This window comes from Ovis aries, chromosome 4, assembly GCF_016772045.2.
Source record: "Ovis aries strain OAR_USU_Benz2616 breed Rambouillet chromosome 4, ARS-UI_Ramb_v3.0, whole genome shotgun sequence".
Classification (NCBI taxonomy): Eukaryota; Metazoa; Chordata; class Mammalia; order Artiodactyla; family Bovidae; genus Ovis; species Ovis aries.
This window is the reverse complement of record NC_056057.1, coordinates 23,078,345-23,090,890: the sequence shown is the minus strand read 5'-3', so window position 1 is coordinate 23,090,890 and position 12,546 is coordinate 23,078,345. Positions and strand designations below refer to the sequence as shown.

Genomic DNA, 12,546 nt, shown 5'->3' with positions numbered 1-12,546 from the left:
CTAAAAGAGATTTTTTTGAGCAGCCCAGAAATCTCACCATCAAAATCAAGAGATTCTCATCAAGGCTCTAAACTCCCAGCTAATATTGATTCAAAAACTACAGATGTGATTCAAAGATGTAGTTTTATTTAGATAAGTATTTTAAAATGTGATGTGTTTCTCTTCCCAGGGTAATTGTGTTGTACTCACAGAAATTACTGCTGTATTTCACTTGCATCTATGATAAGAGTTGGGAGGAAAGCAAAGTGAAAGGTCACAGCTGAGACAACTTATCATTGTATTTGTGCTCACTGTCCACATAGAGAAGGGGACCCATCATTTGTGACATTTTGGTTATCAGAGTCACAGGGAAGCTTCAGTTGTTGGATAGCAATATTTTTCCTTCAGTGGAATATGAGTGGTGTGAATTTTTAAATGCCTTTGGTCCCAGCAATAAATTGAAAGTAGGCAGAATGCCTAAAAGCAAGCATGAATGCTCTGAGAATTGTTTTCATTGAGATGCAAGTGCCAAGAATATATTATTAAGGTTATGTATATAGAAATATGCATTGCATACACATGCATTAATCAAACTGGAAGACTGGCTAATATACTTATTAGAACTTTTCTTAAAATATAAAGCAACATTGTGAAGCTCTAATTGGACTTCTATGAGCTCTTGATGGTAGGACTTACTGTTCAACTTCTTCTGTAACACCACATGTCCTGTCCCTTAGCAAATGGCATAATGTCTAGGCCAGTAAATGGATGAATTAATGAAGAAATATATGGATAAAGAAACAACTGATATAATGTTACAATGGTTCTCATGCATGGTGGAAATCTTAAGTGTGCCTACACAAAGTAAATTTGAATTGTATAGTCAAGGGTTCAAGAGTTGCTGCCCAAAGCCCGAGGCTTTAATTCCTACCTGTAATAAATTAGTCCTAGGCTTTTAGTTAGGCATGAAGCATGCCTCTTTAAATTTTTTTTTCAAAATTGGAATGCTAATGTCCTTCTTGTCTTGAATGATGAGAATCCAGAGTTGTTGAAGATTCTTTGAAAACTTTATAATACTGTGTAAATTTGAGTTTTTTTAGGCTTTGTAAGAGTGTTTTCTCAGAGAAGGCAATGGCACCTCACTCCAGTACTCTTGCCTGGAAAATCCCATGGACGGAGGAGCCTGGTAGGCTGCAGTCTATGGGGTTGCTAAGGGTCAGACACGACTGAGCAACTTCACTTTCACTTTTCACTTTCATGCATTGGAGAAGGAAATGGCAACCCACTCCAGTGTTCTTGCCTGGAGAATCCCAGGGACAGGGGAGCCTGATGGGCTGCCATCTATGGGGTCGCACAGAGTCAGGCACAACTGAAGTGACTTAGCAGCAGCAGCAGCAGCAGCAGCAGGAGTGTTTTCTATCACTGTTCCAAACTCAATGAGAGTTCAATATATTAAGATTAACACCAAAGTTAAGCATATTATCTTTCTTAAATTTACTTAATGTTCACTATAGAAATATAAATAAAAACTGAATTTATAGATTTCATTGTTTATTGTCTGAACTAACATGAACCAGTCAATCATAACATGGTCTGTTTTCAGTGTAGTAGTACCAAAAAAAAAAAAAAATACTTCAGGGTCATGATTGTTTAGGAAATTATTCTTCTATGAGCACATAGTTAAATTCATTTTCTACATCAATATTGTAGATGTTCACATATGACTTATCATATGTCTACCCTGAACCAAGGGACTCCATGATGGCTTAGTGGTAAAGAATCCACCTGCCAATTCAGGAGACTCAGGTTCAGTCCCGGAGTCAGGAAAATCCCCTGGAGAAGGAAATAGCAACCCACTTGAGTATTCTTGTCTGGGAAATGCTATGGACAGAGAAGCCTGGTGGGCTTTACAGTCCCTGGGGTCACAAAAGGGTCGGACACAACTTTGTGACTAAAACAACACCCTGAACCAAAGACTTGGTTGTATGCCAGCATTGTTGCATTTGGAGAGCCAAGGGCCCCACATTCTGTGCTCCAGGAGAATGATGACAGGAGTGTGCCTCTGGTCTAAAATGTGGGCAGGAAAAAAAAATGGAAGCCAAGATGATGCCTCAGAGTACATTGTTCCAAAATGAAAACAATCGCTAATCTAGCAAATACTTTACGATGAATACCATAACCCCAAGTAAACTTTGTGAATTAAGAAGTGGTTAAGTTTATTTTGGAAGTGCATTTTTTAATGTCTTGGTATTTTGGAGCTCTTAAATTTAACCATTAGAGGAACTCAGTCATTGTAAGTCAGCCTTAAGATGTGGTTTTAAAGGTCAAGCCTCCATCAAAGCAAAAATGCAAGATGCATCTCTTGAGAGTTCTCTTGGCTTCTCCTCCTAAAAATCTGATTGTCCGGAGGAGTTGCAGGTCATAAAAGTTTGCATGGAAATGTGGTTGAGGAAGTCGGCAGATGAATGATATGAATTGTCTGAAGTCAGGGATACATTGGGAGCCATCACTGGTTTGTAAATGAAGTGAGGGAGTTAACTCTGTTGATGTGATACACTTGAAGAAGGAAAGATTCACTGTAATTAAAACTACAAACAATGATGATGCCTGTAGCCCTCTGTTGCCGACACAGGCAGGACAGTACAATAAGCGAGATGAAATGTACCTAGCAGCCTCGGCAGCAGGCTGGAGCCATGTTCAGCGAAAGTAATTTAATTAGTGTTGATCATGACTGCAGATGATGGTGATTTGATAAGGAATAATTTAGTACTTAACAGCCTTTTACATGCACCAACTCCATGTGGGAAGGTAAAGCAAATTGCACAAAATGAATGTGCTGCTTCCACTTGTGCCCGTGCCAATGAGCTGGAAAACTGCCTGTTCGCAGACTCTCCGACTCTCAGCCTTGCGGTGAAATACCCAAACCCGGTCTCCCCTCTGGAAGGAATCTCTGTACTACCCTTACAGAAGAATAAAGAAGTCATTTTTGAGATCTGAGATCTCCAGGAAGCAGAAGACTGAAAATGAGGAAAATAAAGTTGCTTTGGTTCTTGTGCAAAAGATTGAAGATCTCAGGTTGGCTTCTTTTTTCCTCCTCAATGCAGCAATTAAAAAAAAAAAAAAACAAACCCTAGCATTTGGCTTATGATTAGAATAAAAAGTCATGGTTCCAAGAGCCCACAGCGATTTAAGAGGCCCACACACGGAGAGAGTACAGGAGCCCTAAACCTCTTGGAGAACCTGTGAGAATCCTTGAGTGTTGGCATCTAACAAAAAGGAAGACATTGTTTGACTTCATTTTTTTAAAAATCTTTTCAAGTCTTGGACCTGTTTCAGGGCAGCGTACACTGGATCCAAGTGTTGCCAAGATCATTGTGGATCTGAAATTTGTCTGGTTATGAGAATCACCTAGGAAATTTTCAAAGATAATGCTGATTTGTATACCAGCTGTAGTGAAGCAGAGTTCCTGGGAACGGTGTATGAGTTTGCTAGAGTCACCGTTTTCGTTGTTGTTTAATCACTGAGTCATGTCTGATTCTTTTGTGACCCCATGGACTGTAGCCCACCAGGCTCCTCTGTCCATTGGATTTCCTAGGCAAGAATACTGGAGTGGGTTGCCATTTCCTATTCCTGGGGATCTTCCCGACCCAGAGATCAAACCTGCATCTCCTGCTGGGCAGGGAGATTCGTTTCCACTGAGCTCCCAGTGAAGCCCAGGGCTGCCATTACAAAGTATCATAAACTAGGTGGCTTAAAAAGTGGAAATTTATTGTCTCACAACTCTGGAAACCAGGAGTCTGAGATGAAAGTGTTTGCAGGGTTCTGATGGCTATGAGAGAGAGAGTGTTCTTTGCCTCTTTCCTAGATTATGGCAGTTTGCAGGCAATTTTGGCAATTCTTGGCTTGAAGAAGCATCAGTCTAAACTCTGCATTCATTTCGCATGGTATTTTCACTGTGTTTCTCTGTCCTAATGCCCTGTTTGTACGAGGACACCAGTAATGCTAGATTAGGTTCCACTCTAAGGACCTATCTTAACTAGTTTTCCAAATAAGGTCATGTCTGAGATAGGACTTCAAGTTAAAATTTGGAGGGGACACAGTTGAACTAATGACATATGGAATATTAGAATCCCTGTTTTTGTTTTGTTTTGTTTCAAAATTTCCCTGAGTACTTTGATGATTGGCCACCTTTGGGGACCCTCTGTTTAGGGATCAGCTTCCCTCTGAGTACATGTTGGGTGTCCTTACGTTCTTTCTTCTATGATCACTCCAAGAAGTTCTTGGAGCCAGCCTGAAAGCTCCAGATGATGTATCTACAAGGATGAGTTATGCTTTTTTGCTTCTAGGTTGATAGTAATGGACATTTTGATAGAAGGCTACTGTCCTGCTAGGAATCTTTCCTGATGGTACCCCAGAGTTATCATCCCTCCTCTGATTCATCTGGAATTATTTATCCTGTGAAGTTGAAGCACATTATCAGATGTCTCTACTGGAACAGGAGGCCAGGCATTTTCAAACACCTCAATTTGTAGAGCGTTGCTTGATGTTTCTCATATTTTTAAACCTTTTTCTGGAGCAAAACATTTATCTCAATGTAAAAATCGTAAGTGTATAACTTGGTGAATTTTGCATATGTATATACTCGTAATCACTGCACACAGCAAATATAAAATATTTACAGCTCTATAGAGAATCCACCTGCTAGAGCAGGAGATGCAGATTTAATTCCCAGGTGGGAGAGAACCCTGGAAAAGGAAATGGCAACCCACTCTAGTATTCTTTCCTGGAAAACTCCACGGACACAGGGGCCAGGCAGGATATATTCCATGGGGTTGAGAAGCAATCGGACATGACTTAGTGACTAAACATCAACATTAGATTACTAGATCCCTCTCCATCGTTAATACTCCCATCCACCAGCGGAAGATTCTTTCACTATCAGGGTGGTCTGTTCTTCAAATTCCTTTACTACCTACTCTTTTGTGCTTGTCTTCTTTTACTCAGCTTACCATCTGAGAGATGTTCTATGTGTCACCAGTGTGTTCCTTGTTATTCTTGCAGAGTATTTCACTGTATGAATAAGCCACACATTATTTATCCATTTTTCTGCTAATGAACTTTGGAATTTTTCCAGTTTTGATAGTATGAGTAAAGCTGCTATGAATATCCTTTTGGTGAACATATTCAGTCCTTTCTTTTTGATATCCACCTAAGAGAGTCATTACTAGATCATAGGGGAGGTTTATATAAAGACTTAGTTGATACTGCCAAAAAGTTTTCCAGAGTGTTTGTATGTGTGTACGTGTGAGTTTATACTCTCAGTAGCATATATTTAAAAGTTATTGCTTTAGGTCTTCTTCATGTCAATGTCAATGCGAATCTTTAGCCATCCTAGTCGGTATATAGTATAACCTGATGTGACTTTATTTGCAGTTCCTTGATGAGTAAAGATGAATACCTTTTCATATATGTTCATTTTGTTGCTCATTTATTTTGCTATTTGGATATCTTCTTTTACAAACTGCCTGTTTGAATCTTTTGCCCAATTTTAATTGAGTTGTTTCTTTTCTCTCTTTGTAACAATTTTTATTAGGTTGAGTATGATATCTTTGATCTTTCTATAGCAAGTAATTTCTTGGTGTGTGTAGCTTAGTGTCTTGAGGAAGAGAAGTTCTTAATTTCAATGACGCCTAACTCATAGATTATTTTCTTTTATGGTTAATGCCTTTGCATCCTGTTCACTAATCCTTTCCTACCTCGTGATCCCAAAGACTTTTAAAACATAGTAATGTTGAATATAGTAGTCTCTGGTAATGTCTGATATTTTGATAAATATGATCAACTTTGCATTGTACTGCTAATTTATTAGCTTTTGAGATCGTATCCATTTTATTCATACAAATTAGTTCTGATCTCTCAGGTATGATTTGAATTCCTTTGTTGGTACTGTTTTTTCTTAGGAAAATATAAAACCCAATACTTAATCTAAAGTGCTGAACTTAAGGTATACACATTTTGTTGTACATGTTCAAGTAAGTCACAAAGAGTTGAAAACTATTTGTTAAGAAGGAAGCAAATGCGTGATTAATATACTACAAGATTTCATTATGTAGTATGTATCATTCTAAGAAGTAGCATGCACACACACATACACATGCAGAGGGAAAAAAATTTCTTAAAGGATGCTACTTTAAATCCTTTGTGTTTTTGTTTGATAATTTAAAAACATTTTATCTTCTAAATTTAGAATTTAGATAAAAGTAAAGAGAATAATGTAATGAACTCCCACTGACCCATCAGTCTGCTTTTAACATTTATCTACATTTTTCTATTTGATTCTTCCCCTACACATCTTTTTCTAGATTATTTTAATGAAATTCCAAGACTTATTTTTTTATCTGTAAATATTTTATGAAGCTTTAGCTTTAAACCTTTTTTTTTTTTTTGGAACAACTGCCATTTCATTATCACAGTCAACAAAATTAACAATAATTTCTTACCTAGTCCACATTAAAATGTCTTACTCATTGGAAAGTTGTCTCTTTTAGTTGTTCAAATCAGAATCCAAGCAAGTCCTCATGTTATGAAGTGATTCCTGAGGTTGTTAAGGCTCTTTCATCCTAGCATTTTATAAATTATAACTTTCTAACTTGGTAAAGTTAATGAACAGATGTACCATTTGCATATGAAAACATACATAATTTTCCCTTTGTTTCTGTTCCTCTGACTCTCTACTCTGAGTAGGTATATTAGACACACATTAAATTAGAAAAAATACTTTGAAATAGATCACTCAGTGAAATAATTGTATTATTATTTATTAAGTTTTCCTTAGACAACTAATTTAGGTGACAAATTTGTTTTCCACAGTGCTTCAGATGTTTCTTTAATATCACTGAACATTTCAGTCAAAATTATGTGCTTATATTAACAAATTTATTTTCTTGGAGCTTGATAGTTCTTGATATCAATTTCTTATACTAAAATTATATGACGTTCAAGCTAGTACAAGTTTATAATGCTGTGATGTTATGATCAAGATTGAATGGCATCATAAACCACAGAGTTTCTCTTCTCTTTGTTTATAGTATAAGTACTTAATATTTTGTATTTTAATCTCAGGTTTTACAGAGTTGGGATAACTATCCACAGTGTGTCCTTCTTGGGCTTATCCTTGATTATTCATGCCTGTGTATATTGTATGAAACTAAAATTCATTCTCATGTCTGTTTTTCCTCTTATCTTTTAATTTATTTTGCCATTTTTACTAAAACTTCAGTTATTCTGGGGATCTCTAGTGTATTTTTTCAGCTTCATTTAAAATAACAAAAATATATATTTTTGTTTTTATTTTTATTTTAGTTTTTGGTTTGAGAGATATGATTCCAACCTAAATATACATGTTTCTGGATATTTCATGATATTATCTTTATATTATATTGAACAGTAATGACATGACAATGTCATATGAAAAAGAAAAAGCTATCATTTCATATAGAATAATTGCTTTATGGTCATAATATACAAAAATAACTTTAATGAATTTCTCACAATGTATCTTCACACTTCTCTTAAGTAGTTAGACAAGTACTTTTATCTGTAGTTTAATATATAAGCACTGGCCACAGAGATGTGGAGTTTTTATCCTTTTGTCCAAAGTATCATCAGTTACCCTAAGAACGGCAGCTGGGGTTTCTTTGTCATAGTTCAGTTTTTATTCCATTAAACCATTACTATTAATACACTTGAAATATTTTCCTTTCAGTTAATTCTTAAAATTATGCTCCTATTTTCGGTTAATTCTTGAATAATCAGTTGTGTGTGTGTGTGTATTTTTCCTGCTTGGTAAACTTGCTGAAATATTTTCAAGCTTATTTTCTGAAAACTGAACTTCTCATTTTGTTAGTGTCAGCTAAGCCAGTTACAAGTAGTTCATTTCACTTTAAGTAGTGAGAAAGTTTAAGCATGCATTTTGTTATACAATAAAAGCAAACAATGAGTATATGGAGAGTATATAAGATTCTCCAGAATCTTTTCTTGCATGAAATTTGTCCATTGTGATTTTTCTTATGTATGAGAGTTAATATGAAATGTTAGTAACATTTTAACCAAGAGGGATAGAACAGGTTAGTGTACTTAATTCCTAACAGGATTTCATTTTTGTGGGTATTTTTGTTTTGTTTTCTAGTGGCTTTTCATGGCCTCCCACTGAAAATCAAGAAAGAACCCCACAGTCCATGTTCAGAACTCGGCTCTGCCTGCAGTCAAGAACAGCCCTTTAAATTCAGCTATGGAGAAAAGTGCCTGTACAATGTCAGGTAAAGTAATTGAGTGTATAGCGAGCGCCTGATGGTTCTTACTGAAACACAAATTTACCATAATATAAAATCTCAAGTCGTAGTTTATAAGAGTTACATCTTCAGCATGTAACGAACTAATTAGGTCTCGTGTTGAGCAGAACTCAAAAGGACCATTTACTGTCTGATCATATACTTCTAGAATCATTTTAAAGCAGTAATTTTTATCCAGATCATGAGCTGCTTTTCCACAACTGTTAGGGGATGCATCTTGAGATTGTAAAAAGGGTGTTAGGTGGCATGAGCAGGTACCGAAAGTTCAGTTCTCATTAGAAAGAATGCATTATGCACTTTAGAGTTTGTAGGGGGAAAACAGTGAAGCATTTGGCAGGTCTGAACAGTACATTAGTTATCTGACAGGCTTTGCAGATGATCTGGAAGATGCATTCATGGACAGTTGCAGTAAACTTAGAATTTTATAAGGCTTAGCAGAGGCTATTATCTGTTTAAAACCCAGTTCTTCCTTCTGATGATAATAAAGGGTGGAGCAGTAGAAGTACATTGTTCCTCTGTTGGAAAATTTGATAACATGTATGTTCATTAAAAACCCTTCACAGTAAATTGCATTCTGCTACTTTTCATATTGGCCCCTAATTGCATAAGGAAAAAGTTGGCTCTGTATATTGTATGTTATTACTCTCAATTACAGTAGAGACTTAGTCCTTTAAAGGAGTTAGTTTAGAAACATATAAAAATGATTACAAGTATTTGCGGTCTTATAAATTATGTTGATTCAAGTTCATAATGCATTATGATTCAGAGGCGTCTTCTGTTTCCTCAGATGATTTTTTTTTTACCTATACTCTGTTGTTCCCTTCTGCAGGATAATTTTATTTTTTTTCCATTCTTTAAATCGAAGGATAGCTGAAGGTTAGAGGTGTACAATATAGTGATTCACAATATTTAAAGTTATTCTCCACTTATAGTTATTATAAAATACTGGCTACCCTGCCAGTGTTGTACAGTATGTTCTTATAGATTATTTTACTCCTAGTAATATGTACCTCTTAATCTCCTACCCTATATTGCTCTTCCTGCTTCCCTCTACCCACTGGAAAGCATTCACTTGTTCTTTGCATCTGTGAGTCTTCTTCCTTTTTGTTACATTCAGTAGTTTGTTTTTTAAGATATTTAAGATAAAAAAAACTTTGATTCGTATACAGTTTCATGGTACCTGACCAGTGCTTGGATATTTCATTACTGTTTGTTCTTGCAAACTTGTCTTCTACACCCTCTTTTCTAGATGGTTCACCAGAGTCTGAAATGATGACGGTGGTTCAATTGAACTGCAAGGCTTTTATAAGATATATCTCTTATAGAAGCCTACTATTAAAAGCATACTGAGTTCAGATAAAACAGTATTGATCAATCTGAGTTTTATTTTATCACACTTTTAATTTTTGCATTTTCCCCTTATGAATACTATGTATCCACAGAATAATTACTTAACGTATTAGAGAATTTTTAATTAATAAACCAAAAAGGTATAGAATTGTCATTGCATTTTAGCATTTATCAGAAGTGTGATTATAGAAGAACTACTGCTTTATAGACATATTTTAAAAAAACGACATCTGACTTTCATAAATTAATGGTAGAATTACCTGTATATTTTGAGATTCTTCTTGAAGGCCAGTAATTCCTGCAGTGATTTATTGGATTAATTCTGTTTTTTTCCATTTCTATATGAACAGTGTAACTCAGTATAGCATTTTATGAGAAAAAAGTAATATCCTAGGACAGAAGATGATTCCTTATTTTTCACATGGGAATGAGACAGGTGAACCATTTTATAACAGAAGTACATTCTCGTTCAGAAATATTGGTAAAGGAAACAGGTGGAACCAAATAGTGTGAGTTTGTGGACTTTGCTGTAAAGGAAGAAAGACTTATGGAGCCCATACTCCTCTACTTCTATAGTTTCATGCGTGGATGTAATTCTTTTGTATGGATGGAGCAACAGGAATTACATAAGTCAATTTTTTTTAAGTTTCTTTTTTAAAGAAAAAATATACTGGCAAATGCTTTTTATCTTAAAAGGAAACAGAGTATTTTAACCTAGATATTTTTTTGTTCAGAAACTTAAATATAATTTGTTTTCAATAAAGTATTTTTAGATTAGAAGAATTAGTTAAATCATATCCCTGAGAACCATGCTAAAGACTGGAACTTAAATTCATAATGTGTATAAAAACAAGCTTACTCATTTTATTCTTTTCTAATTATGTTTAGAAGTTAGACTGTGATAACAGGATTTTATTCTTAAGAACATTATCTTGTGCCTATTCTTATGCTCCAAGAAGGTTTAAATATATCAGAGACGTTTTAATTTGCCTCATAAATCTTTATTATCTCATGTGAGGAAGTTAATGCCAGGCATCATTTATTTTATACTTAAAGAATGAAAATAAGGCAAAAGCATTGGCTTCTTAGAATTCTACAACAAATAAAGGTGAGTCAGATATGATCTGCATCTCGTTAAACCGATACAACTTCTTATTCTAAAGTCTTCTGTATTGTAGAAGAATTATAATATCAGAAATATTTAATGATCTAGAAAAGATCTATGAAGCTTGCTTAAGGAGACATGGTAACAACAGATGGTAATAGGGACTTCCCTGATAGTTCCGTGGTTAAAACTCCACACTTCCAGTGCAGGGAGCATAAGTTTGATCCCTCGTAGGAGCCTGCATGTCTCACAGTGTGGTCAAAAACAACAACGAAGAATGGATGGAAATATTGTCACTGCTTTTGCTGACAGAGATTTTCCTTATGTTATGTTGTTTGTATATGTATTAAAAATAGATGTTTTATATTTATGCTGTTTCCAAGTGATACATTATCCTATTTTCTGTTTAAGTGTGTGGCTGTTTTGATGATTACATGTTTTCAAACTGCAAAAACCAAAAGCCATACCATTCTGAGCTTCCTTAGGACTTTAGCCTGAAATATTTTTTTCTTTCCTTGAACTGTTGGGCGGGGGGACGGAGTTTTAGTTTTTCCCAAGAAACACACGTTCTCTTTTCTCTTGTCTCCTGGGTAGTGCCTATGATCAGAAGCCACAAGTGGGAATGAGGCCCTCCAACCCCCCAACACCATCCAGCACTCCAGTGTCCCCCCTGCACCATGCATCTCCCAACTCAGCTCATGCTTCAAAGCCTGACCGCGCCTTCCCAGCTCACCTCCCTCCATCGCAGCCCATCCAAGACAGCAGCTACCCCATGGATCACAGGTAAAGTGCAAGTACCTTATAAAAAAAGTTTATTGAAATATAGTTGATTTACAATGTGTGTGTTAGTTTCTGCTATACAGCAAAGTGAATCAGTTATACGTATATCTACTCTTTTTTAGATTCTTTTCCCATATAGGTTACTACAGAATATTGAGTAGAGTTTCCTGTGCTATGAAATATATCCTTATTAGTTATCTATTTTGTCAATGGTAGTGTGCATATGTCAATCCCAATCTCCCAATTTATTCCTCCCTACCCCTTATCCCTTGGTAACAGGAAGTACCATTAAAAAAAAAAACAAAGCAAAACTGTTTTTAGCATTCTTGGAAGAAATTCCTTTTACTGCTTCCTAGAACCTATAGTAAATTCAAGGCGAGTGTATTAATTTTGCACATCTGTGCAAAATATTTTTAGAGTTTGCTCTGTCTTTAGCTATAAATAATTTGTGGAGAAGGTCATTTGTAAACATTCCTTTATAAACATTTAAATTGGTTGCTAAAATGGAAAATTAATCTATATACTGACATTTGAACATTTCCCTTTCTCTTTGCTTGAATTAAATTGCTTCACTTAAACTTTAAATCAGATCATCCCATTTTTATGAGCATATGTGTGTACTTGTAAAATAAAGTTAGGAGACTAATTTTAGTAGATGGCTTATGGAATTAGGTTCTTTACCTTAGACTGACTGGTTTAGCTGTACATAGTTTTGCAGAAGAGAACTTATATGATAGAACTCTCTTCCCTGCTTTCCGAGTGATGGATATTTAATGTCAGTAGACGCATGACCCTGAACACTGAGAATATAACATTAAAGTGATAGAGACTGAATTAGTATTACTTAGAAAGGAACAAGGCAAGACACAATGTAGAGCTAGAGAATATGCTATGTCAGGTAGTTCTCAACTCTTAGAGATGTAAAAATTTGTGTTTAAATAAAATATTGAAGGACCGTTAGAGGCCTTAATAATACAACTT

The 12,546-nt window shown here is 35.4% G+C and overlaps 1 protein-coding gene across 5 annotated transcripts in view; it reads left to right on the top strand.

Moving 5' to 3' along the window:
• ETV1 (ETS variant transcription factor 1) overlaps window positions 1–12,546 on the top strand; it is a 97,146-nt gene that overhangs the window by 43,507 nt on the left and 41,093 nt on the right. For all 5 annotated transcript variants that reach the window (XM_012176423.4, XM_012176422.4, XM_060414936.1 and 2 more), the window contains 2 exons: window positions 8,168–8,297; window positions 11,380–11,568. In XM_012176423.4, the coding sequence (XP_012031813.1) occupies window positions 8,168–8,297; window positions 11,380–11,568 (319 nt within the window). The remainder of the gene's footprint in view (window positions 1–8,167; window positions 8,298–11,379; window positions 11,569–12,546) is intronic.